This window comes from Medicago truncatula, chromosome 5 (assembly GCF_003473485.1).
Source record: "Medicago truncatula cultivar Jemalong A17 chromosome 5, MtrunA17r5.0-ANR, whole genome shotgun sequence".
Classification (NCBI taxonomy): Eukaryota; Viridiplantae; Streptophyta; class Magnoliopsida; order Fabales; family Fabaceae; genus Medicago; species Medicago truncatula.
The window spans coordinates 18743051-18770484 of record NC_053046.1 but is presented as its reverse complement, the minus strand read 5'-3'; the positions used below and the strand labels follow the sequence as shown (position 1 = coordinate 18770484).

At 32.7% G+C, this 27434-nt stretch overlaps 1 protein-coding gene across 1 annotated transcript; it reads left to right on the top strand.

Moving 5' to 3' along the window:
* The first annotated feature begins 4643 nt into the window (after positions 1–4643).
* Positions 4644–10935, top strand: LOC11416090 (probable protein S-acyltransferase 22). Its single transcript, XM_024784403.2, has 9 exons — positions 4644–5040; positions 5142–5255; positions 6840–7244; positions 7414–7482; positions 7563–7634; positions 8567–8695; positions 8834–8914; positions 9420–9602; positions 9836–10935. The coding sequence occupies exons 1-9, from the start codon at positions 4999–5001 to the stop codon at positions 10592–10594; spliced, it is 1854 nt and encodes a 617-aa protein (XP_024640171.1). The 5' UTR covers positions 4644–4998; the 3' UTR covers positions 10595–10935.
* Positions 10936–27434: the final 16499 nt, after the last annotated feature.

Below are 27434 nucleotides of genomic sequence, written 5' to 3'. Positions count from 1 at the left end.
TTTCTTACAAAATAGAATTACTTTATGTCCACATTTTTAATTTGATCTATGTTGTTTAGTGAAAATGAAATTTTAATGTTGGATGAAATTAAAAACATTGTCGGAAACATTGCTAGAATTATGTTGTGTTTTGGCTTTTTAACTTGATTTTAATGTTGGAAACAAAAAATTGTATCGTCTGGTAAAAAAAATGCACCAACCGATCCAACCCAAACCGCAGTGGTTTGGTTTGGTTCAGATTTTATTTTAAAACTCAACTAATCATAACCAAACAACATGCTTTTTTTTTATCTTATGGTTCATATGACTTTTAGCTTTAAAACCAAGTCAAAATGCACCGCAAACACTCCAAAACACAAGTACACCGTAAACACTTTTCCCTCACTTCTCACTTCAGCAAGTTTTTTTAATTGTTCTTTCTCTTAGCAAGCACACATCACAAACAGAAGCAAGCACTTTTCATTCTTATTAAATTTAATTTAATTTATCTATTTGACAAAAAAATTGTGCCTTACCAATATTTTAAGTCCATATCCGCCCCTATATGCCCTTGGACATTCATTAACCAAACCAGTGATGAGGATGAATCACCCAACCATAGGGTAATAATTCGTGGAAACATGTATTTATAAGAGTCACGGGGATCCAATATCCATCACATGATTTAGAAATGCTTACAAATCAGTAGTAGTCAATGCAATGGAAAGAATAAGTCACGAATCAAATGTGCTTTTCTTGTCTTATACACTTTGTATTGGTAGCTTATAGTATTATTTTATCACATTAAACTATTACTAAGTTTTGGAATGCACGCACTTAATAATAGAATGAAACCAAATGGATAAGACAATCTATAACTGGTTGAGATCTTGCGTTAATCAAGGATTATTATTATTCATTGTGATGACTAAAACATTGATAATTTCACTTATATATGTCGGTCAACCTATGCTTTTTTGCTTGCTTCCAAGTTCAATATTTAACTTTCTATGTCTCATCTTTTCGTTCTCTTGCAGGTATGATATTCCTTTCCTTCTAAATTCTAACCATATACTCTAGTTACCAAAAAAAGAAATAACATAAAGTTACACTCTTAAATTCATTAGGGCTAACATAATTATATAGAATGCATATCTTTTTTTTGGCAAAATGAAAATCATATTAAATAAAAATAAAGAGACACAAAGCCTAAAGCCGGAAGATTAAACATGACTCAGATACAACTTAAACAGAAATACATCGTGATAAATCAAACCTAAGTGGATCGATCTTAATCTATCTAAACAAGAATTCGTTAATTATAGGTGCAACCCAACGAACTCATGTACATTACCATTAGAGGCACCATCAATATTACATTTAACCTAATTGAAAATAGGGGGTTGTCAAATAACTCCTTTAATTCTAGGAGCATTCCTATAAGTGATTTGAACTGAGAAAGCTTTTAAGATAACAAACTTTGTAATGGAAGAATTTCCAACAAGCTTAGAATGATTACCACATAGAGTAGTATTTGTGATGATAAGGTTGTTTGTTGATCTGTGATTGATCTTCTTATCAACAAACCTGACTTGATTTCTACAAAACTAAATAATGTTGAAACAGTTGATGACATCAGCCAAAATTACCAGCTTACACTTAGGAGACCAATTTTTCTTACATAAATCTAGTGCTTCAGAGATTGAAGAAAAATTACAAGGAGTACTTGGTAGGGAGCCTAACCATATTGTTACTAGGTTGTCAAAATCGGAACTTTACTTCAGGTCGAAAGGGAATAGCAAAATCGGGACTCGTAAAATCGCAATCAAAATCGGAGTATTTTACTCAAGGACTTTTGTAGAATCCATATAGGAAATTGTAAAATCGCAATCAAAATCGATGGATTTTACCCAAAAAAATTAATACTAAATATATGTTATAAATGGTATATAATCATAAATGACTTAGTTTATAAGAAATCGTATAATTGCAATCAAAATCGATGAATTTTGTCTATTTTGGGATTCTACAATGGATTTGAGTCGTTGAAGGTGAAGAAAGTCGCAAAATCCTGAATTATAGGATTTAAGTCGGAATTTTAACAACAACTTAACATAGCTGCAGTGGAGGAACAAATGGTTTGTTGTTTATGCAAATGAGTTACATAAGTTGCACATTAAGGGAATTTGACAACCTCTAAAAGATAAGTTACCATTAGTTGGTGACTTATTGTACAAGCTTCTCCATATTAATTTGACCCTTAGGCGCTCTTATATTTCGACACATTTTCGATTGGTAATGTGTTTTTCTTTTCCTTTTGAACCGATACTTGTTTGTAACTTTTTTAGAAACATCTTGATTTAGGAAAACAAATTTCCTATTGTCACAATAGAATGTTGTAAGGTATATGAGCCATCTGATCAAATACGAGCGGCTAAGATCAAACATGTGAAAACTAGCTAGTCAAATAAAGTTGAACGATTAAATCACTTTATTACGATTGAAATCGACCACTGCATAAAACTGTGTGAAACGATTACAACAAATGATCCAAATCCTCAAGCTCCACAACAAATTTACAATTTTGAGTAACACCTATTTACCAACCAGTGAGAAATTGAGGACAGTTGTTGCATGTAGGTTGTAGCCATCACCAGGTTCATTGATTGAAACTTACCCCACCCTCTTTTTGAAATTTCTTTCAGGTTTTACTCTCTACTAGTATTATAGTAGACTATTATAGATCATACTAGCATAGATATACCAGTATACATTTTTCTTTTTTTGATAGAAACTCTATATTATAGATATTCACTCTATTTTCTTTCATAAAGTAAAAATACAATACAGTATGCTATACAAAAAAAATCATTAAAAAGATTCTGTTTTGTACAACTTCACTAGTAAAAAAAAAAGTACTACTTATGATGCATATAGTAATTTAAGATTGATCTTGTTTAAACTAGACAAAGTTACCTCATTTTATATGAGCAAAACTCCAAGACAGTAACTTTCAAGTATTTATTCCACAATTGAAACAAAAAGAATCATATACAAAATAAAGTTAAGACAATGAGAGTCAATATCAGTAAAAAAATACTGAGTGGGTTGGTCCTTTCATTTGGTGCTTTGATTTGATTATGTTCCCTCCCACATAATTCATTCATGGTCACATACTCACATTCAAGGAAGAGAGAGAAAGAGTTTTTTTTCTTCTGAGCAAGCTTTTAAAGGGTTGTTGGCAATTAACAAAAAGCAGAACCAAACAACTGTCCTATGCAGTGGCTTGTGACACATGATTTTCCCTATGGAAAAAGGTAACGCTTGTAGCACCACACCACAAATGAGAGAACTTTGATATTTTTATACAAGATATCCACAGAATTTTTTTTCCTCAAATATAGATAATTAGATTTCCATAGATTTTTGTCGAGAAATGATATTTGAACATCCATTTAGTGATAACTTTTGCAACAACTTTCTCTCTCATACTCACATTATTTTTTACTTTATCTCTCTATTGCTATGGTTTTCGTGCCAATACCACTTTTTTCTTTGTAAAATATGGTTGTCACCAAATTGATTATTCAAATAACACTCCTCATTTTTGTCAATGACCAATCTTTTCTTTTAAAAAAATCTATGACTAATCTCTATCGAAAGTATGATGAACCATCTTTATTAGTAGCACATTTTCAACCACTTTTCTAATCCAGGAAGTCACAAATAAATATTTCCCCCGTCTTTTGATACAAGTAAAATTGATTTTTCAGATTCATTCATTTATTGATGTATGTGGTTCACATACATCATTAAATGAATGAATCTGAAAAGTCAATTTTGCTTATACCAAAAGACGGAGGGAGTATCAGACTATATAAAAAATTTGAATTCTATCTTTCCTTTTAAAAAATCTATGACTAATCTCTATAAAAAATGGGTTTGTCTAACATGTGCAACATTGCACATGTTAAAACAACTAATAGTAGTAACTTTTTTTTGGAAAACAACAATTATTTATTCAAAAGTTTTATATTTAATATTAAATGTACAAATTTCAATACAAAATTTCTATTTTAAACTTTTTAACATATGCAAATTTGCACACGATAAAAAAACCATAAAAAATATGATCACCAACCTTTATTTGTACCACACTTGCAACCACTTTTCTAATCCACAAATACGAGACTAATTAAAATAATAGTTATTTAATATCCGTGCAAAATTTTTAAAAAAATGATTAATTATATTGATTTAAATGGTAAAATTAATATCATTTAATAAAATACCGTTATTAATTGTAGTTAGTGAAATAATTAAATTGGGTGAAATTCAATAAATAAAAATATAAAGTGAAAAAATAATAATAAATATTACATTGATATTCTAAGGTGATAATTAATTGAATACGATAAGAAAAGTTAAAAAAACAATTATTTGAAATAGTTAATTTTGAACAAAAAATAAAGTTCACCATGTTAACCTTCATTTTATGCTAAAATCTTTTACAAACTCAAAAAAGAAAGGGAATTTTTTTTCTAGACATGCTCATAATAACCCCACAACATCATCATTCATCACCACAACATAGATCTAAATTCATTGCTAAAAAGTAAAATGCTTTGCAATTAACAAAAACAAAAACAAAAACAAGAAAAATAAAATAAAGTTCATCATTTATCTTTACATCTTCCATTACCTTAGCAATGTTTGTCTTTGAGTGAACCAGACAAATATTTCTTCACTCTCACTCTCTCTCTCTCTCTCCATCTCTTTCTGCCAACATGTCATTGCAAGTCAAGTTCTTTTCTTGGTCCCTAAAGTAAACATCAGTGATTTTTCACATTTTTCTTTCAAGGGTAAATTCTTCAAAGGAAGTAAACAAACAACTTTTGTTGTTTTCCATCAGCTACAGTTGTCTACATTTGTTTCTGTTTTTAGTATTTTTATTTATTTTTTGTATTTTTTTGTGCCATTTTTTGCTACCCTTTGGTTTTTGCATTTTCATTCTGAAAGATGAGGAAGAATGGATGGCAGTTACCTTACCACCCTCTTCAGGTGAGAGTGTAAAGTTTTCATTTTTATCATGAATTTCAATTGTTTGATTTGTTAGGTTGTTTTGTAACTATGAAAATTGTTGTTTTTTTGTTTGTTTGAAGGTGGTGGCTATTGCTGTTTTTTTAGCTCTTGGTTTTGCTTTCTATGTGTTCTTTGCTCCTTTTGTTGGGAAGAAGATTTATCAGTATATTGTTACTGGACTCTACACACCTTTGGTAAATCAATTTCTTACCTTTATCTTGTTTTTGATAATGAGATCTGTGATTGTTGCTTTTTGATTCATGATTTTGTTTTTTGTTTCTAAGCTGGATTAGTTTGTTGAATTGTTCAATCAATTGTGTTTTGGAACTTTCTCTATGTATCTGATGAAAGCATTGAAGTGACATGTTTTTTTTGCCTGTTATGCCCTTTTTTCAACCTTTTTTTTGAGTTGTAGCTATGTGAAACTGAAACTTGATACCAAGAATTTAAACTGTCCTGGTGTTAGAAATTCTGAAAATTAAGAGTCCGGATTTGCTTAATTTATCTAGCCTTCGTTCGCTGTTTATTTACGAGAGAGAGAGAGATAGACACATGTAACGGATTAATGGAACCCATTTTAATATGCGGACTCCACTAATGGGTCATACTAATTTTGAGTCTATTTCTCTCATAAATGAACAATAAATGGAAATTACTCAAATTAGATAAATGTAGCAAGTTCTGATTCCGAATTCAAACTAGTTTGAGTTTTTAACATCCAAGGGCATGTTTACTTCTGATGTTTATTTTTTCCATTTCCACTAATTAAATTTTAATGTTAGAGACAACATTATGGGAGTTTTTGATAATGCATTTTAAAAATAGTTTGAACATTTTTGAAAATTTTGAAAATTTCAAAACATTGTTTTCCGAGAATACATTCTTTCTAGTGAGCTTCCATCCAGTTTCGAGGGATATTGAATCATCAATACATGTAGAGTGAGCCTAATGTTTGAACCAGGGTACCTTGCCTTGAATGTGGCTACTTTGAGATGGTAGCATCAAATTTTGCAATGGCTTCATGATTATGCTCAAATGCAGTACCATTTAGTTTTCGAGTATCGGTGACAATTCAATACTAGGTTCACTTCCTTGCATCTTCGATGGTAGAGCTAGTTATGTTTGACTTCTAATCGTGCATCCTTGTCGGCAAAAAAAGTGCCATATGCTGGCTGTTACTCCAACTGTCACTAAATCATTAGCTTTGTGTTGACCTTTTCTGTTTCAAGATTTTACGAAAAGTACAGAATTAGAACTACGCAATAGTATATTATAATATATTTGATCATGTAGATCTTAGTTTGGTGATGTTTTGTTCATTTCATTGTGGCTTTAGAACTATGCAGAAATAGAAGCATCTTTTAAACCTGCTTCAGTTCCGAATGCTTCCTTATCCATAGAACTATATATTTCTTCCTGCTGCTTGTTTTTTTTTGGTTACACCTGCTTTATGTAGACTCATTATGGCTGCTATCACCAGTGTTGTCAAATAGCCTCATTTCATTGAGGATATAGCAGCACTATAGCGTAGTGATATTTGAACAAATAGCTATTGTTCCGTGATACAGTATTTACTATATATTGTTATCAAATACTAGCTATAACAGTGCTATAGGATAGCTGAATTTGAACAAATCTCTCTTTTTGGCGATCAATGATTGACAGCGCTGGTCTATGCAGATAATTATTTTTTTGTCTGGTTTTAAATGTGCTTGTTATATACATGTGTGAAGGCCATTATTGTGATTCATGTTTAGTGATGTGTCACCTCTTTCCAGATTACTTGTGTCTTTGGACTGTACATATGGTGTGCAGCAGCTGATCCAGCAGATCCAGGGGTTTTTAAGTCCAAAAAGTATCTTAAAATTCCAGACAGCAAAAAGCTTAGTGGATTTAAAGATTCTAAACTAGGAGGGGGATCAAATTCATCAGTGAATGATGGAAATGCTTCAACTATTGGACCAAAATCTATGGATAAGGAAGCATTCGGAACTGAAGCAAGTTTAAAAGATGCTTCTATTTCAATAGAGAAGAAGAGTGCATCACCACCTTCACCATCCTGTTTTCTATGGCTTTTCTCTCCTTGTGCTTATATATGTAGCTGCGCTAGTTCGCATGAGCACTCTTCTGATCTACAAGCAAGTGAAGATGGCATGTTCTACTGTAGTTTGTGTGAAGTTGAGGTTTGTGCATTCCATGATCTAATACTTCATGATATTACCAACTGTGTTATAAAATTGGGATTATCTTGAAATGATTTTATTCTTGTATTAGATGAATGCTTGAACATTTATTTCTTGCAATATTGATGATATAAGAAGGAAGTATCATATGAGAATGACGTTGATGCAGGTCTTCAAGTACAGCAAACACTGTAGAGTTTGTGACAAGTGTGTTGATCGCTTTGATCATCATTGCAGAGTATGTCAATTTGATATGTCTTTTCTTTACTTATCGGTTGATATATCATATATCCTGAACGATTTACTTGGATTTTGCAGTGGCTTAATAACTGTATTGGGAAAAAGAACTATCGGAATTTTTTCACCCTTATGGTTGCTGCTCTTCTCTTGGTAAGAAATTTTTTACACCTATGCATTCCTTATCATTTACACATTCAACCCTAGCAATATCATTTTATAAGCTCAACCGTATACAAATCAAATCCTACTATCTCTAGATCACCAGCACTGTGGGTACCTAATTTCTCAAAATACCATCTTCGCATTCTTTTCTAGTTACTTTTGTCCTCCATCACACTGTAATTTGAATAGGAAACAAGATCTTAAGTAAGTAGTGGTTTTATACTTTGAAAAACGTGGCATTGCGACAACATTTATATGTTGCAGCTATAGTAATGTCAATTTAACTTTCCTCGTGTTTTGGTTTACTTCTCAATCTATTTTAATTTCTTGAGAGCCATTATTGGTTAGTATTTTTCCTTTCAATTTGTTAGTATATACTGCTGAGGTGGCATAGTGGAGTTTGTTAGAATGTATTACCAGAGAGAATATTATTTCTGCTACAAATGACAATACCTCTTTGACTGAGGTGCCCCGGCTAACTTAATACCCCTCAATACATAAGAGAGAGAGAGATGATCAAACAACCTTCTATCGAACAACACTACCGATACCACCTCAGTAGAATATACTAATAAACTTCAAAGTTAAAATGGTGACCAAAAGAAGTTCTCAGCATATTTAAATAGTTTGCGAAATGAACCTAAACACGAGGAAAGGTAAACCAAACGATGTTTGACGTTTAGCAGAGTATAATTAATTTTGTGTTTGCTCTAGTTTCCTTGTCCAGTACTTGAACATTTCTCTTTATTGAGTGTCAAACGTCGAACCTTCCTAAGCCCAACTTACTACTTGTTGGAAGCAACATGTTAAAACCTAAAGAAACCCCCATAGTAGGCATTTTAAATTTCCTAGTCAATTTCATTTGATTAACTATTGACAGGTATGTACATGGTTTGTGCACATTGGGGTTGAGATTGCAGCTTATTCTTCAATGGTTGACTGGGATAGCTGTGCTTATCTGCTGTTTTCTCAAGAGGAAGGAATTTTCCGTGGACGTATCCTCCAAGTTGGGCAGCAGTTTCTCTCTGGTTCCTTTTGTTATTGTGGTGGTGAGCATGCTGCTGAAATTCTGTGTATATCATGTGTTTTTTGTACTGCTTTTGTTCATTTTAACACTCAATATTCATTCTTTTGTTATTTTTTTGATCATTCTTTAACTTCATGCACATGTTCCTTTCTTTTTACAGGCAGTATGCACAATTTTGGCTATGGTTGCTACCTTACCCCTTGTTCAGCTTTTTTTCTTTCATATTCTTCTCATTAAAAAGGTAAGCTTTCACAGCTGTTCAATACTAGAAAATGTACTTCCATACTTCTTTTCATTTGTATACTCTTAAACAATCATTTATACAAGAGAAAGTTATTTGAATTATTTTTTCTTCTCTTTAATCTCTATTTGACATTTCAAAAAGTTAAAGGAAAATGACATTCATATGGGAAATAATATGATGCTTATATATAATAAACATTTACCCTTTTTCCTACCAATGGCCTTTTATATTTTTCCTGGAGGAAAAATATGATTTCTTATTTTTGTAATAAAACCATGACGATGGTTGCTATGTAGCCCTTACACTCCAGATTGAAGACATGTCAGGTGTCTGACACGTGTCGGTGTTGCACACCGGCACATGTGGTTACATCCATCACATCTATTTTCTTACATTATTACCAACGTTTATGTGTCAGTGTTAGTGTCGTGTATGGTGCCCGTGTCTATGTGCTTCATAGGATTGCAGTGCTAAATATTATGGTTATTGTGGATTACCTCAGGGAATCAGCACATATGATTACATCATAGCTTTGAGGGAGCAGGATCAGCAAGGAGTTGGAGGTCAGCAGAGCCCCCAAATGTCGCCTGTTAGCTCAATTACTGGACTAAGCAGTGCAAGCTCCTTTTCTACTTTCCGTCGTGGTCAATGGTGCACACCCCCACGCATGTTCGTGGATGATCAGGTAACTTTTTTATCAATTCAATCCTGTTTCATTTGTTAATATTTTATATCTTTATATTTAAGTACGGCATCTTACTGAAATACCATTTGACGAATAATCGTTATCAAGAAAGCAAGCAAAATTCCTTCGATGATTTATGAAAAACATTTACTGAGAATACTATGGCGTATTAAGTAGCAACTTCAGAAATATCTTATCTTTCCTGATTGTATGTGATGGTTTGCATATTGCAGTTTGATGTAGTGCCGCCAGAAACAGCTTCCGTAAGTTCGCTCGGAAAGAAGACTATAAGAGAAGAACCAGTCAAAAAAAAGAATACAGGAGCAGTCAAAATTAGTCCTTGGACATTAGCGCGGTTAAATGCAGAAGAGGTTTCAAGAGCCGCTGCAGAAGCAAGAAAAAAATCGAAAATTCTGCAGCCTGTAGTGAGACACAACAACGAGCCATTCAGGCTAGAAGCTGATCATAACTCTGGAAGCAGTGGACGACGAATGGCCCCTAGGAGGCCAGGTAAACGGATTCGCTTGCCTGCTGACTTACCTATGGAAGCCTTAACAAACTATTCTTCTGGAAATATCGACAAAGGCTTCAATGGAATGTCTAGTTTAGCCTCTCTCCAGCTTGAAGCACGGAGAAGTCAAGTTGTGTCAAGCTCGGGCGGCATTGTTGCATCTTCTCCAGAAAGCAGTTTAGATTCACCTGATATCCACCCTTTTTGTGTGCCTCCGGCGGAAGGCGAATCCACAAGACGGGTTGCTGCAGGTCTTTCTGTTGCTGGTCCCGCGACTCTGAAAGAATTTCCGTTGTCGAGGTCAACTAGTGATGGGTATGATGCATCTGGTGGGGAAGACAGTGACAGGGTTCCTACTAGGATTGTGAATGTTCATAGATCAGCAACAAATTGGAGTAATCTTCTCTTCAATGCTGATCATGATGAGAGAGGTTATGAACCAAAATCATCATCTAGCCTTGCTCATAATAGAAAGTTGTGACCAAATCGGGGTGATAATTTGACAACAACTATCCATCTTTAAGATTCTATTGCTGAGAATTGTTCATTCTTTGATTTGTGAGTCCAAAGGAGTTACTTCCATGTCCCTAAAAAATTTCTTCTTGTTTTGGAGGTAGGCTGGCTCAGTGAGAACCAATGTACAAAGTTTTAGGTCACAGTAACTAATGAAATGAGCTTGAGCTTCCTAATATGTTGTTGTTTTGCGCACCCTATTTTTTTCATCAAATTTTAACCAGAGACCTTGTGTTATGAATGGTTTATGCTGATTTTTTTATATAGTTAAAGAAAAGCACAGGTAACTATGAAAATGCTATTATTCTCTATCTTCTCCCCTTAGAGATATCATAGTCTTAGTCTTGGTCTTGGTGCATGTTTGGATTCTTAGTGAGATTGTCAAAATCTTGGTGAGTCACCGTGGCAAAAGCTACCATTTGGAGCTTCAATATCACGATGCTGTGATTTTGCCAAGCTAACTGCCAATCCAAACAGACACCTAATTTTCTTCGGAACTCCAAGAACAAGGTGTGTTAAGGTTTTGTGGTGGTATTAGCTGCTGAGGTTTTTTCGACTATGACAGTTTGAAGAGGAAGAATGGAAGAGGTTGGGATGCCGAAGGAGTTGCGCCTAGAGAGAGGAGTTTGAATGTAATTGAAAAAAAATCAAGAGTAGAAATAGTATTTTTATGTTATAAAGAGACTAATTGGTGCTAAGTTCAAGTTGATGCAAGCTTCAAATCTTGTGATTATCACCCTTTTTTGAAGTTGAAATATTCATTTTCTATGAAATAACAAAACAAACTGCTGCAATTTTCTGATCAAAATATAATCAAATTAAGAACCTAAGGAAGCCAGCCAAAAAAGAAAAGATACATTTGCCCTACTCCAACAGTCTTTAGTTTTTGGAGACTTATGGTTACTGCCATAACTCAATCCAAAGATTTCAAAATCATGGAAATGGATGAACCGATTGGAACACTAAGAGCTCATGAAGTTCTGCTCATTGAAGACAAACCAATCATGAAAGGCAAGATGATTGCTTTCAAGATTTAAGTTCATAAAGAGGCAACTGATGAATTTGAACTCATGAAGAATCCTAAAGATCAACTTGTGACGAAGATGATGAGGATGAGATAAGTCTCATTTCGAAGAAGATTGGAGAATGTTGAGAAGGAAAGATCAATTCAAGAAGTGATTTCCCTTCAGAAGAGATGGATCCAAAGCTGATAAGAGTCAAGTTATATGCTATGAATGCAACAAGCCAGGAATGAATGTTTATGGTAAACTTGACTAGTGCACCAAACCGTTCCAAATAATACAGTAGCAAGTCTCTACGGTATTGTTTGGCAAGGCCATGAAACGAGCTTATAGCAGATAAAGCGTGTATGAAAAGTTGACTAAAATTAACAGACTGTTACTAATTTTTGGAGAGCTTTAACAATTTGTATCTGCTTCTACTTTCGTCCCCTTCCTTGATATTTAGACTTCTATGGGCTAAGTTATATTGTTTACATAACTTCATCAGCATATTGCAACATCATTGTTGGTTGGATTGCTGCTTCGGGGCACTAAAGTTGCTATGATCCGAGATCAAGTCGCACTTTAACTACGGGGACACCACCTATGTAACCTAACTCGTTCTGGATCTCTGCACTCGAACATGCCTGCACTAGAGAAATATGAAAATCAGTGTTTTTATCGATCCGTTCCATTCACTAAGCACAAAAGTCCTTGCTCACTGAACCAACACACATAAGATTTTTCTTCTTCTCTATTTGAGGTGATTCGCTAAGTACACAAGTCTTGCGTAGCGAATATAGCAGAAAACAAAATTATTTTAAAATCCATTTCATGTTTTCATTCAAAGCTTTGTCATACCAAAAGTTAGTTAAGTTATACTACTAAAATGTAATATTCATCAATATAAAAGTAAGGACTAGGAAATTGGGTTGCCTTCCAACAAGCGCTTCTTTTACATCACTGGCTTAACACATTTTTCATTAGGGTGGCCAAAATGAAATAGACAACACATTTTTGTTTTATTTTTGTATTCATTTGTTTTGGGAGGAATTGCATAAAATTTGACATAGAGTCCATATCCTCCCTAATTTTTTCTTGTTGAACAAGGCACATATTTCCTCTATTACTCGATCAATTCCCGCCTTGTTCTCTTTCACCCCCTTTTGCTCATATGATTGTTCCATATTAAGCAATCCTTCTCTTTTCTCTGCAACCATCATCACTTGTTCATTCTCAATTGTTTTGGCCTCTTCAATATGTGACCATTCTTGAGGAAGTTATACTTTGTGTGGCGTCTCTATTTCTTCCTCTCCTTCAAACATTATATCTCAATTTTCTCAACGCCTTCTTCAACAAAATATCTGAATTTCCCATCTTTTGTAGGAATCTTTTCTTGTTCTCCATGAGTGTATTGATTGTTGGTTTGAATATCCATGATTATTGGTGCAAAAGCTAGTTGTTCCTTCATCATCTCCAACTAACATGGCAAGTTCTTCAATCTTTGTTCAATATTCTGCATGTTTATCATGGACATTTTCATGAACGTGTTCAAAGCATCTTGAATTTCTGACAATCGAGCATATATGGAAGGATGTTGTTGATATTGTTGAATGAATACTCATATGGAGTGTAGAAGTTATAACCACGATTAGCCACGGTTTCGTTTATGATGGAGAACTTGAAATGGATGTAACTAATAGATTTTTTTTTCTTTGTCTAGCAAAGAGGGGTTAGTGCGAACAAAAAACTATAAAATAAAAAGAAAACAAAACAAAAAATATTCACAAACTCTGATTAATTCTCTAAGCACAATAGTTATGCTTAGCAAATTGATCATAAAAAGAAACCTATATATATGATAGGTCATCTTACATTATTTTTAGCATGTTTTTCAGTCTTTTTCAATAGGTTTTACCAACAAAACAGAGGAGTATTAGAGCAATTGTCTATGATTTCGGGACATTTGTAATGTTTTCTATATTTGAGTATGTAATCAGAGTTTTCCCAAAAAAAAGCAAATATAGGGTGTTCTTGATGTAATTCACGAAGAAATCATGCAAATCGGCAAAGCAATACATCCGAAGATTTATGTCGTCCTTGGGAAGACGAAGATTGAAGATTCAAGAGGCCTCAGAAGACGTTACGGAGGGAGGAATTATGTTATCAAGTTCCAAGACATCTTACATTGAAGAAAACACCAAAACGGGCGAAGAAAACAGGCATTTCAATACTGAATTTACACTGAAGCGCCTGTGCGCTTTTAAAAAGTGCCTAGGCGCATTAAGGAAGTTTAAAAAGCGCTTGGCAGATGGAAAAAGCACCTGGATCATGGTTACTTTAGCCTAATGCGCCCTAGCGCATGGAAAAGGGCCCCGCGCTTTTTGACTTGCGAAAAAAGTCACCTTTTGTGACCTTTTCACCCCTAGAAAACCGATACTTTTAGCCCAAGTCAGGTGGAAACTTTCCTTATAAATACCGTCTTCCTCATTCAAAATTTTTCGTTTAGATCTTGAGCAGTTCAAGAGGAAGGCGATTCTAGGAGCCAAGGAGGAGTTCTATCTTCTCCTATCTTTTCTAGGGTATGTTTTTATCTTTTTGTATCTTGTCTTTAGTTACGATGTGTAACTAAATAGTTATAGGTTAGAGTTCTAAGATGAACTCTTGTTTATTTTGTTGGATAATTATTTAATTACATGTCGTTTATTTAGTTATTTTTTGTTCGCTATTTAGTTTTATTAGTCTAGATTTATTTCTGTAGTAGACGCAACCCTAGATTAGATACTTAAGTTGTGACAGGGCCTAACACTATTATTACTATCTGGATGCTTATATCTTGATATATATATGTCCTTATACTGATAACTATCTGTCTAGGAAGTAATTAGTTCATAACTAGCGAAAGATACCGAAAGCGAGTTGAACCTAGTAGTAAGTACTTAGGAAGTGACATTACTAAGACCGAGTAAAATCTGCTGAGCCTAGGAGGTAACTAGTTAGAGATTAAGGAAACAAGAGGTTTCTTGAAGGAAATAAGTTGAACCTAACTAGTTAGAGATTAAGGAAGTCACAAGTTTTTAGAAATGGATATCATGCAAGCTTTCACTATGGGGTTGAAGCTAGAAACACAGATGTTGCTGGATGCTTCTGCTGGAGCAACCATGAAAATCAAGACAACTGATGAAGTGACAGAGCTCATTGACAACATGTCTCTGAATGAATATCGCGCACAAACTGATGATGAATCTGCCCCAAAGAAGAAAAACATGATGGATCTTAACACTTAGAGTGCTTTACTTGCTGATAACAAACTTCTCAGCATTCAATGAGAAGCAATAGCAAAAAGGTTGGAAGCTAGAGATGTTACTTAAGTGTTTGCAAGGAGTACATGTGATTTTTCTGAGCAAGCTCATGAAAGTGGTACATGTTTACCTTCAAGTTTGGGGTTATTAGAAGAGCAGGTCAAGTATATGGGAAATTTTTCTAGGCAACAAAGGAATCCATACTCCAACACTTACAATCTAGGTTGGGTAGAACACCCTAACTTCTCTTACTGAAGTAACAATTTTCTACAACAACCGCAAACAAATCGCCAACCCTAGGGAACTTAACAGTAACAACCTAGGCTAAACTTAGAAGAGTTGGTAGCCGAGGGCATGAAGAATACCCATGATCAGGAAGAAACTCAGAAGAGAACTGATGTTGCTATTAAGAACTTGAAAGTGCAGATGGGATAACTGCCTACTGAAATTTTGAATCTTACAAGAAAATGATTTTCTGGAACAACTCTAGATAACTGTATGAATAAGAGTGGCAAAATGATGGAAGTGGAAAAAGATGAAGAGAAGGAGATTGATCCTCTAAAAACTGACAGCAAGATTTTAGAAGAATGGAAACAAATGGTGAAGTAACTAACCACTCTCAAGGTTATATTACAAACCAGGAGAGTGATCAGAAACCAATCCTACAATAACCTTCTAGAGTACTTATTCTCACCAACCATTAAACCACTTTGTGACAAGGTGGTAGTTGTTACCCAAGACACTAGCAAGAAGTATGAAGACACCTCTACTAAAATAAAAGGAAGACCCTAGTTGTTTCAGTGTGCTAGTTATAGTCAAGGGATTCTATGTTGGCGAAGTGATGCGTGACCTCGAATCTTGCACAAATATGATGTCACTATCACTTTTCAACAAAATTGAAGGAATGAAGTTGAAATCTTGTGAAGTAAGAATAAGACTTGCTGATGGATCTCTTAAGCAAGCTAAAGGCAAAATAGAGACTATGAATATCAACATTGGTGGATTCACTTTCGCTATAGAGGTAGTGGTTATGGAAATGAAGGTGTTAGATAGAGCTTAAATGATCTTCGGGAGACATTTTCTCGCTACCGCCCGGGCTATAAAAAATGTGGATCAAGGGGAAATTATCATAAGATCAGGAGAAGACTACATCACCTATGAAATTTTTGGACAATACCGTTGCCTAAAGCAAAAAGGAGTGCTGAAAGAAGAAACCAACCTGAAGGTTGATGATCAGGAGGAAATCAAGGAGCCTGAAGGTCAGGGGCTCCCAAGCACAAGTTAGACATATACGTCAGGCTCAGGACGCTAAACACGCGCTGAATAGGAAACAACCTATTTTGTCAAGTGTTCTCATATATATAAATATTAGGACCAATATTTATATTGGATTGACCCACCATGAGAATGATACATAGAAAGTTATGTAAGTTCCATAAGTTATTCTCATAATGATAAGTGGTGTATTCCATCATTTGACCTAAAACCACTATGTACACTGATGTGAGAGTCGTGTACTTTGTTGTCGTACAAATGTCATCTATAAAATGATGACTATAAAGTTGGTTATTGATGGGTACTCCATGGATCATGTTGAGGGACATGAGGGAACTATATGGAATTCGCCCCACTACATAACAAGAGAAATGTATAAGGGCCCAGTATTGAATTCGACAAGGGTGGTATGTTATGCCTTGTGTTTAATATAAACATTGGGGCAAAAAAGTAATAATACAAATCATCGTTATCACATATAGGTTTTGTCAGATCATATCAAAATTCCCCTCACTTAGGTAGTAGTGATGTATTTCTAGATGCTGGTCACTATTTACAATATTAAATATAATATAATATAATATTTTATTTTATTGCCAACGTGACAAGAACCAACATGGCTGCACATAAAAAGACAATTAGGTTGAAGGTGCCTTTCGTGTTAGGTTTGTTTTGTTTTGATGATGTTTGATTAGGCTAGGTTCTAGTTATTTTTTATGATATTTTTTTTATTTGGTTATAGTGATTAGATTAACATATGTACGTTAAAGCATCTAGCGATCTTTGTTTTTGGTTCCTATACATTGTGTCATGTGTGTCAACTGTCAAGTTAGTGTCAAGCTTTATTTGAAAAATCTTTTCAAGCCATATGATGTAATGAATGGTATCTATGTAATGAACCAATGGTAATGAATCAAGATATTTTCATGTTTTCAAATTTGTTTTTTGTCACTTAAATCCCTAGACCCACATCATTCATCCTTGCTAGCCCAAAAAAATTATCACCTCAGTTGCTAACGACCATTTCAAACGTTAAGGACTAAACTTTCAACAAAGGTACACATCTAGAGACTATTTTAATTTTATTTTGAGTCAGGGACCTTTGCAACAGTGAAGTACAAAGCTCAGGACCAAAGTGGTTGTTTCCCCTTACAAAATAGTTGGGAGTGGAGAACGTTCCACCGTAAAGAAGTAGAACATTGAAAGTCATATTTTTCTTAACTTTAAATGTTCTTGACACGACTCCCTTGATATTTTTTTTTGAGCAAACTCCCTTGATAACTTAAAGAAGGTCTAACTTGGTCATTTTTACCCACTAGATTTTTATTAATATATATCAAATATATAAAAAAGCTGATTATAAAAAAAAAACAATGAACCAATATTTAAATCAATTCAAGTATTATATTCACTTTAAAGGAATTAAAAAACATCGACAAGTTTAAAAAACTTGTAAATTTGGAAATGTACCAAAATAAAGGAAAGTAGCATAAATTAAAGTTAAAGATGGCGCAAAATAGTTTGAAAATATCATGAAATAGTTTCAGGTTCTTGAGCTTTTGTCAAACTGATCATTCTCCCATTGCTGTGTAATTTCCTCCATATTTTTTTACCTAAAACATACACCACAAAATATATTGTCAAACAAGAGTTTTTGCAAGTCTGTAAGATATTTTTTTTCATGTCGATCAATAAATCATACACTTAGAAGTTATGCTAAATGTATTTACACATTATTTTTCTGTAAAAGTTCTAAATATAAATTTTTTTAAAAACTGAATTAGATATTTAACCAATAAGATCTATTTATCGCATTAACAATTTTTCTACTAGCTATTAGAAACTTTTATACACAAGAAAAAAACTGAAGGATCTTTCTACTTACCAGAAGATGCATCTAAGATGCTGATGCAGTTCATTTCTTTGATGAAGTTGATTCTTCTCCTTTTTCAGCATTTTTTTTTACCAGTTTTTCTCTTTGAACCATTCCTTTAATAGTACGTAGTACATTCAAGGAAAACAAGATCAACTATATTGTTAGCACTCAATGAATAGATAAGAATATATCATATGTAAACCTAAAAATTCATCTATTTTCTTGTCAATATTACTACTAAAAAAAGTCGAATTACCCAAAAAAAAGTGAAAACAAAAATTAAAAGATCTACAATTCAAATCGACCATTAAACATAAAAACAACAAAATTAGAGACTAACTCACTCGTCTTTGATTTTTATCGATAATTTGAGTTTTTATTATAACGTATTTTGTTAAAAATTTATAAATACCTTGCATTTGGTGTTCGTTGAACTGTCGAGAAGTCCTCACTCTTTGCCATAGCATACAAAGCCTCAATTTGGGTCAAATATTCTATCCTACCATCAACTTTGTACTCAACCTTCATCCAAATAATAGTCAATTAATTACATAGATAGTTGTATATATATGTGGAGAGTATAATCAACATTTGAAATAGATTTATAAGCTATATATAGAAGTTTTAACAAATAGCGATTTATCAAAATATTAAAAAGAATTTTTCAGAGTAATTAGTATAATAAAAATATTAGTGATTTTGAATACTCTATGGACAAAAAACAAGTGTAAATGAATACACACATTAACTTGTCGTGCATTAAATTGACACTTCATCTATGTCATTATAAGTCCTTAAAAAAAAACTACGTGTAATTATCATTGTCACATTTAAAATATTGTTTATCTCAAATTATTTATATTTTTGGAATATCAAGAAAACATATTCATTAGTTTTTTTCCCAAGAATATCCTTATATTAATAAATAGTCTATTGTATTTTGACAATAAAAAATAGCCGACTTTTTTACTTGTATGGATAAATGAAATGAAAATAACCATCGTAAAATCACATACATAAGGAGAGGAATTGGGTTTGAACCCCGGTGATGATATCCAACCTAAACTTTTTGGCATTGTTGCCAATTAAGCTAGGATTTGTGAACATAATTAAATTAAAGAAAACAAACATTGTAAAAGTGATAATTATAATGAGACTAACTGTATAAGCTGGATAAATTAAAGAAAACCATACTCTGAGCTTATTATTCATTTCAGGATTATAGCCTTGAATCGTTCCCAAGCATCTAACTCCATTATATTCCTTGCAGATAAAGAGTCCCACAAACTAATAAGGTTCAGTTTTAGTCGCATTTACTTTCTTTGAATACCACGGTTTGCCCACTATTTTCACTTCTGTTTTTGTCTGAAAATATATAACAAATTTCATCAAAATAAAAATGTATTACTTTTTATGTTAAAACAAATATTAAAATTAAAATGTACAACTATCATTATTTAACATATATTATAGTGATTAATTTCAATAAAAATGACTCAAGTACATACATATGTTTGAACAAAATTTGAATTTTCTTTATTCATTCCCTCCTCTGGTGGAGTTACTTCAGTTTGTTCAATGTTCATGCCGACTATACTTGAATAAGCACCAACTTCAAAAAAAAATAAAAAATGAACCACTTTAGAAATTAGTATAATCAAATTTACATGCTTTAAATGCAGAGTTTCATGGAGATACGATATTGGTATAAATAGTTTAAAACTGAAATTCAATAAGAACTGATCATATAGGCACACAAACCTATATTGTGATATTAGTTTAAAAATAACCGCAATTGATTTGATTCATATTGAACATCATTATAAAAATAGTTTACAATGACATTACATCTTTCGTTTTCTCAAATACATGTATGTGTATATATCGTGACACACACACACACACACACACATTCATACACATATGAATGTATACATATATACGTTAACTATACACCTATAAAAGCTTGACATCTGTGATATTATGATCTTTAAGCTAATTGATGTATAATTTTAGAAAAATAACATTTCCATGTATGTCATAATCATAACTTATGTAGTTTTTGATTATTTGATAAAACATTGTATGATTTATACATAGTATAAACCATACCATATGGAGACTTCAATGCGAATAATACAAGGAAAACATATTTCCATACCAAAAGAATTTACGAAGTATTCATAAAAAAAAAACTAGTTCATTTTTTTTATATCTATCTAAATGTGTATTTATGGACAAAACACTATTTCTATTCATATGTGCATTTTTGAAATCATATATGATTTATTAGAAATGTGTAAAGTCTCTTTAAGTCAGTTGCATCAAATTCATTGTCCTATAAAATATTAATGTTCATAATCAACCAAAAAATTTTCTTACTTGAAATATTTCCCCTCCTCCTTTTAGAAGTGGATGTCTCTCCTGCTACAACAGTCTTTTTCATTTTATTTTCAGTAGCCATATATGTATTATTGCTGCATTCATACACATTTAATCACAGAATAATATAGATAAAAGATAAAAAAAAGGGGAAATGATTAATTAATACTATAATAGATATATTGATAGACATTCAACATTAAGATAAGTATTTTCATATATTATTTTATTATACCTTGGTGGTAGTGGTGATACTTGTTGGCCCCTACATATATCTTCCTTGTTTGCCATATTTTTAAAAATTTCATGAAGGGTCAAATACTCCATTCGGTTATCATTCTTGTACAGAACCTAAATATCCAAGTAACTAATGTTAATTAACATACAAGTGAATTAATAATGAGTTTAAATTAAAATCAACCATTTGTCAAAATTTTGAAAGAACAAGTTTTTTAATATCATTCATAGTAGCTAGTATAATATAAAGAATTAAACTTACATATCAATTTTTTTAAATTCAATAATTTTTAATAAACTGACTATTATGATTGATTGTCCATGTAAAAAATCTTTTCACTACTACTACAATTTATATGAACTCAATCCTAATAAGAATGTCAAATTTGATTATGTTAACAAATCTGTGAATAACTATAAATTAACTTAAAGGAAAGTGTATCATAATGAGTTCATATGTCACAATTAATCAATTATATATAAATAAAGGAATCCATACTTCAAACAGATTCGCCGAGGGCATGTAGTTATTAACAGTCCCACGAACTTTAACCCCTTTGAATTCCTTATAGATGTCATAACCTATTATTTTTTTAAGTTCTGGCACACTCTTATCGTTTTCAGGGTTGTTACTTGGTTGAACTCTATTTGCATCCTGTTCACAAATGTGAATAAAAATATAAAATATTGAATAAGAGAACTTATAGTGTTTAGATTTCATCAAAAGTATGCAAGTACATTAAATTTGTGTATAGTTTAGCCTAACCTCTGTTTTTTCACAAGTTTCGACAGTAATCTTGTTGACAGCTCCAGCTACAGATGAACCAACTTCAACTACAAATGATTTTTTTATTTATTTATAGAAATTAGTAGAGTGAAGTTTAAGTAGTATAAATACATGTCTATATGTAATAGACCACATGTATATTCCAAACAAGTAGATACATATAATCATTGAGTGCACACTTATGATGTACCAACAATAACATTAATAGATGTACTTCCAAGGAGATAATAGTTTCTTGTTTTCAATGAAGTTATTTCATTCTAGTTCCAGCAATAAAAGAATGCTTATTCTAGTTCAAACAAACACACACATAAAAGATGCATACATACATACATACATACATACATACATATAATCATTAAGAAAAACTAATGATATTTTGTTATCTGTCTTTAGATCATTGTATTGGAAAAATTACTCTATTGAAATGAAGTAATTTTATACTATTAATATAATTGTATTTATGTTTTGAAAATCAAACCTGAAACCAAATCATTAAAACCTCCCTGGCCATGGATAAGTCGTTCAACCAAGATTGAACTAAATGAAAAAAATGTAGAAAAGTAAAAGATAATTCAACAACAATAATAATAAACATGAAAAAATAAATCAAAGCCAGTTGATCCACAAAAAGCTGGTTGAACCACAAAAAGATTATATAGATTAGTGCATTTTATGCTCAATAATGACTCGAATATGATTAACTCTAATATATTGAAAATCACAACGAACTCTTATCCATATGGTCAACCTAAAGAGAAAACAAAACATTGATAATTTATACATAATTAAGTACTTGTGAGATTGCATGAGTTGTACACCCCTAGTCTTTCAATTACCTTGGAGCAACTCTTCCTTTCGACAAACTAACTTGAATCTAAGTTCAATTTTTTTATTTATTTTAATATCACACACACACACACACACATACACAATTTAATATTACATTTTATATCTCTAATCCCAAGATAAAACCAAATGAAATGAAAAGAATATCATTTTCTTATACAAATACTAACGACTTAATCGTAAACAAGAGAAAGAACACAATTCATAAATTCAATCCAAATTATATAAAATTAAATAGATAACGAATAATTTACCTTTATCAACAAAGCATTTATCATTATCTTTGCTATCCATTTTGATGTGAAGATCTTCAAAATCCTAAACAATTCAATCCAAGAATCACAAAAATCAAATTTGATTACTTTGATAGTTAGAAAATCAAGAACCTATCCAAACATACAATCTAGAAAATTTAAACAAGCAACACCTGTTCACACCTTAAAGTATTGAGAATTTTTTTTTACTACCCCAAAGTACATCTCTGATCAGAAATATTTGTAACTTGGTTTACAGTAATTTATATAAGTGTGGTTGACTTCATTAGATATATTATCTCTCTAAAATGATTCTCAAATGAAATTTTAATTTTAGAAATCTTTTACCTCAATAACATATTTTCATATGTAGATTTATTGGAAAAATTATAAATTTATTAACTTTATATTAAAAGAAAATAAAATAATAGTACATATGGAAATGAATAATTTTTTATTTATTTTGTTTTTTCAGTCAAACAATTAATTAACATGTAGTGTTATTTTATTTGGTTTAATTTTTCTTCTTCTTCTTCTAAATTAAGAGTGTAATAATATAAAAAAAAAGTTGTAAGACATCCCAATCAGGTTGGCACCCTTAAAACCTCTAATCCAATGACAAGCACTCATATATTATTAAAAAATGGGAAAAGAATGAATTTTCTTAATCTATATGATTTCCCGATATATATCACTTCCTTATTTGTTTTTCATAAAGATGACTATTAGAGCCAAAATTAATAGGTTTTATTAAGTTACCTTGCAATGAGTTTAGTTTGTAATCTATTAAGGACACGTTTGATAGTCGAGATATGATAGTAAGAGATAGGATAAAAGACATGAATATTGATATGATAAAATATAGATAAGGTAAACTCTTTTACCATATTGTGTTTTATTTGAATAAGATAGTAAAAACAAAAACATTATAGTATCATATAATGCATTTGCGATAAAATAATAATAAAATAATATGTAACTAATATTTTTATTGTCGTCAAACCTAATATATAGCTGGTGGTGGAGGAAAGCAACTGTTGCGGTGGTTAGAACATATCTTTCACTAGTACATGGGCGTATACCTACAAAGTCGTAAGTCTACAATGCTCCTATCAAAGAGGTTCAAGAAGCTTTGAGGAAATTTCTCAGAATGAGAGTGTGTACCTGTTTTCCGGTGTGCCATTCCTTATTTTTAGGCCTAGTGCATGGATATGCCAATTTTAGCATTTAGTCATAATGGCCAGGAGATATTTGGATCAAGCAAAGGACTCAGGGGTGCTCTAAGTATATGATTCTATGTGACAATACTCTTAACTAATGTATGTAGATTGTAGTGACATGTTAATGCCTTTTTGGGCCTTTATGGAAATCTTTTAACACCTTCACGAAATCTTTTATTTTGTTGTGAGCCTCTTCGATTTGCTGACTCAATGTCCATTGCCTCAAACCCAGTAAAGGCTTGAGGCGGAGATAAACCCTCAACATAATATTACCGATGCAACTATCTTTGTTTCCTACTTGATTATGACCTGGAAAGAGTCTTGACTTTCCGTCTAGGCCTTTGGGATTCGTTGTTGTATCATATCTTACCTTTTGACCCAATAAAAACCTAGGGAAGAGGTGGACCCTCGACATGATGTTGATGTTAACTGTTGCAGCTTTCACTGTTTCCAACCTAGTTAAGACTCGATCGGAGTCTTGAATTTTTCATTGGCCTTTAATATTTATTAATGCAATGTACATTATTTTCCTACCCTGTGGAAACATTAGGAATAGATGGACCCTCAAGATAATATTGATGTTGTGTTCTACTTTTATTTCTTTGAGCCTCTAAGGAAAGGCATTTAGCCAAGAGGTTTCATCTACATTCCTAACTAGCCATGTAAAACCCTGGGATGGAGGTTGACAATAGGGATGTTGCCCACGTCGACTCGGTGGCTAGCCGAGTAAGGGGTTTTGCCAAAGAAGGCGTTTTTTGACTCCATTATGAGTGTGAGGGGTAATGGCCTTGTCAGTGTTGTAACCAAATGTGTTATGAAAAATGCCTCTGAAGTTTTGATGACAATAAAGTATGAAAGAACAATTTTATATACTAATATGTGTTCAAGTGTGCATGATCTAAATAGTATAGTTTGTCTTCTTCTGACCACATGTAGAAAATAACAAGAAAAGTCAAGGAAAATAATGTTTGGTTTGGTTTGCTTCATGAACCATGCAGACCCCTAAACCCAATATTGTTTATACGTGGTAATTTATCTTTAAGTGAGAAGTGTATCAAACGACAAAGAATTCGAATGTGGTGGGTCTTTTTAAGATGCAGCTGTAAATTTATTTGCACTATACAATAAGGAAGTGGACTTTTATAGTCCTTTTCCATTAGCCTTCCCCAAAGGTCACCTTAAATGCATGTATCCCCACAACTTGGTAGTAGCTTCATTGAAGATATAGTGAGAGGTTCCTGCTTGAAAACTAATTTCGACATACATAATGGCACAAGAACTGTCTTGGTATACCTAGACCCTTCTATCCTCTGAATCGGCCACACATAATTTCATCAAGAGTGGTACTTTATAGTTTGGGAATCCACAAGACAATACTTTATCATAGAATGCCAGTGGAAGATGTCAGATTTTGAGTCTTTCTTTTCTTTATATCTTATGTTTTCTTGATAGCCAGCATCATTCCATTTCAATGTGAATCTCTTCAACTTTATTCCTTGGATAAGGGCCTCAATTGTATGTTTAACGTGAATGTAATCGACTTTATGGGGCATTGGTGGAAGCAACAATGCTTGAATGTAGCTACATTGGGTACATCCCATAATGGATGATGGAAATCAAGTCGTTGGTCCATGAACTTCACATTCAAACATTTAAGTAATATACTCTATAAAGAAGCGTTAAGGTAGTATACTTAAGGTCATGCCATGAGTTTATGGAATGTCGGGGATACTCTTTGTAACGCCATAGTCATTATTTTATTTATTTATGATTTATTTAGAGTCTTTTATATGATTTTAAATAATTATTGTTGATTATGTGGTGTGTTATATTTTATTATATGGTTTATTGTAGTATTAATTAGAATAAGTGGGAATTATTATTATTTTGGAGTTTTGGGGATTTAATTAGAATTAATAGAATTAAGAGGGAGTTAAATGAAATAAATAGGAGTTAAGTGTTGGGAGTTAGGAAAAGAGAAGTCAGAACTGCTTTTACGTACAGACAAATTTTGGGAGCCAAGAACAAGGGAGAAGAGCCAAGAGAACCAGATTCTGTAGAGATTTTTCATCTGAATTAAGGTAAGGGTGAGGTTTGCTTCAATGGTGTAGATTGTAATTCTGAATTTGGTTTAACATGTTTCTGGTAGAAATTGGGAAATTGGGTTAGATTTTGATTCATTGGTTTTTGGGTGAATTGAGTGTAGGAATCACTGTTTTAGTGTTAGAAATAGGTTCTGGTTGCATACAACATTTCATTACACATCTATAAACTAATTTGGTGAGTGAAATTGAGAAAATTGAGATTTTTGGGAAAAACCTGCATTCTGCCCGTACAGACATTCATCGCTCGCCCCAGCGAGTAGCCTGTCTCGCCTCGCGAGCAGAACCACTCGCCATGGCGAGTAAGTGAGTGAGAAATCATGATTTTTAAATTGTTGTTATAAGGTGTAATTTAGTTAGTTTTGAGTGCCTGGATGTTTTTAGAGAGGACCGAGACAATTTTTAGATTAAAAAGATGAATAGGGAGCTTAAAAATGAGGATTTAGTGAGAAAAATGTCAAAACTCCCGAGAGCACCCTTTTTCGAGTTCGCCTCGTACTCGCCACGACGAGTAACGATTTTCCTGAGTTCGCCATAGCGAGCAGATGAGCTTGCGAGGCGAGTTGCCCAGTACCTGGAGCTGTTTGTTCTTTAATTGTATAGAAATGAATGAACTCGGTGTAGGAGCATGATTATGACTAATTTTGTATTTTCTGGAATTGTTGGATTAATTATGATGACTTGTTGATGACTGTGATGTATGTTTATATCTAATTAAATCATACATGTTGATAAATTGTTTGGTTGTAAGTCATATTATATATATGCATTGTTGAGTTGTATGTAGATATACACAAGTGGAGTCCATTGCATAAACATAAAGCGGTGGGGGCTCATGCCCTGGAACGCCTTGTCGTTCAAAGCGGGAGGGCTCATGCCTTGGAACACTTTGTTGTTCAAATTGGTGAGGGCTTATGCCTTGAGAATGCTTTAACCATTCAAAATTCGGTGAGGGCTTCTGCCCTGTAAAATGGTACCACATGCATGTGCATAGTCGCATTGTTGAGGAGTTTTAGTGGTGTTGTCATGTAGTTGCATGAGTCGTTGTTGTTGGTTAAATTGCCATATATTGATGATGTTGTTAATTATGAAATATATATGTATATTGAATAATTATTGTTATTTTAGGGTGTTAGATTCAATTGATGAATTATATATCTATTATTATTGTTGTGAATCTCACCCCTTCTGCTTGGAAATGTTGCCCTTCCTATGGGTAACTTGCAGGTGATCCTGAGTAGTAGATGGTGGCTCAAGTGTCTAGGGCTCTGATATGTAACGGGATGAGAATTAGTTGTTTATTTTCATTCCTTATGTATCATATTTTAGAACATGCTGATGTAGCCATTTTATTGCTGTTGAACAATTTTGATGAATATTTATGTCGAGGCCTTGTGCCAGGATTTTGTTGGATGTTGATGTTAGATATTTTAAAAAATATTCCGCCGCAAATTATTGATGTTTTATAAAGGATGATGTTTATTAAATAGTTTTATATTCTATTTAAGAAATTTTGAAAAGTA

Excerpts from the sequence above, each read along its gene's own strand:
- LOC11416090 (XM_024784403.2), top strand. The coding sequence starts at position 4,999 with ATGAGGAAGAATGGATGGCAGTTACCTTACCACCCTCTTCAG. Across the intron at positions 7,245-7,413 it reads GTAGTTTGTGTGAAGTTGAG|GTCTTCAAGTACAGCAAACA; the intron begins GTTTGTGCATTC and ends ACGTTGATGCAG. Across the intron at positions 9,603-9,835 it reads GCATGTTCGTGGATGATCAG|TTTGATGTAGTGCCGCCAGA; the intron begins GTAACTTTTTTA and ends TGCATATTGCAG.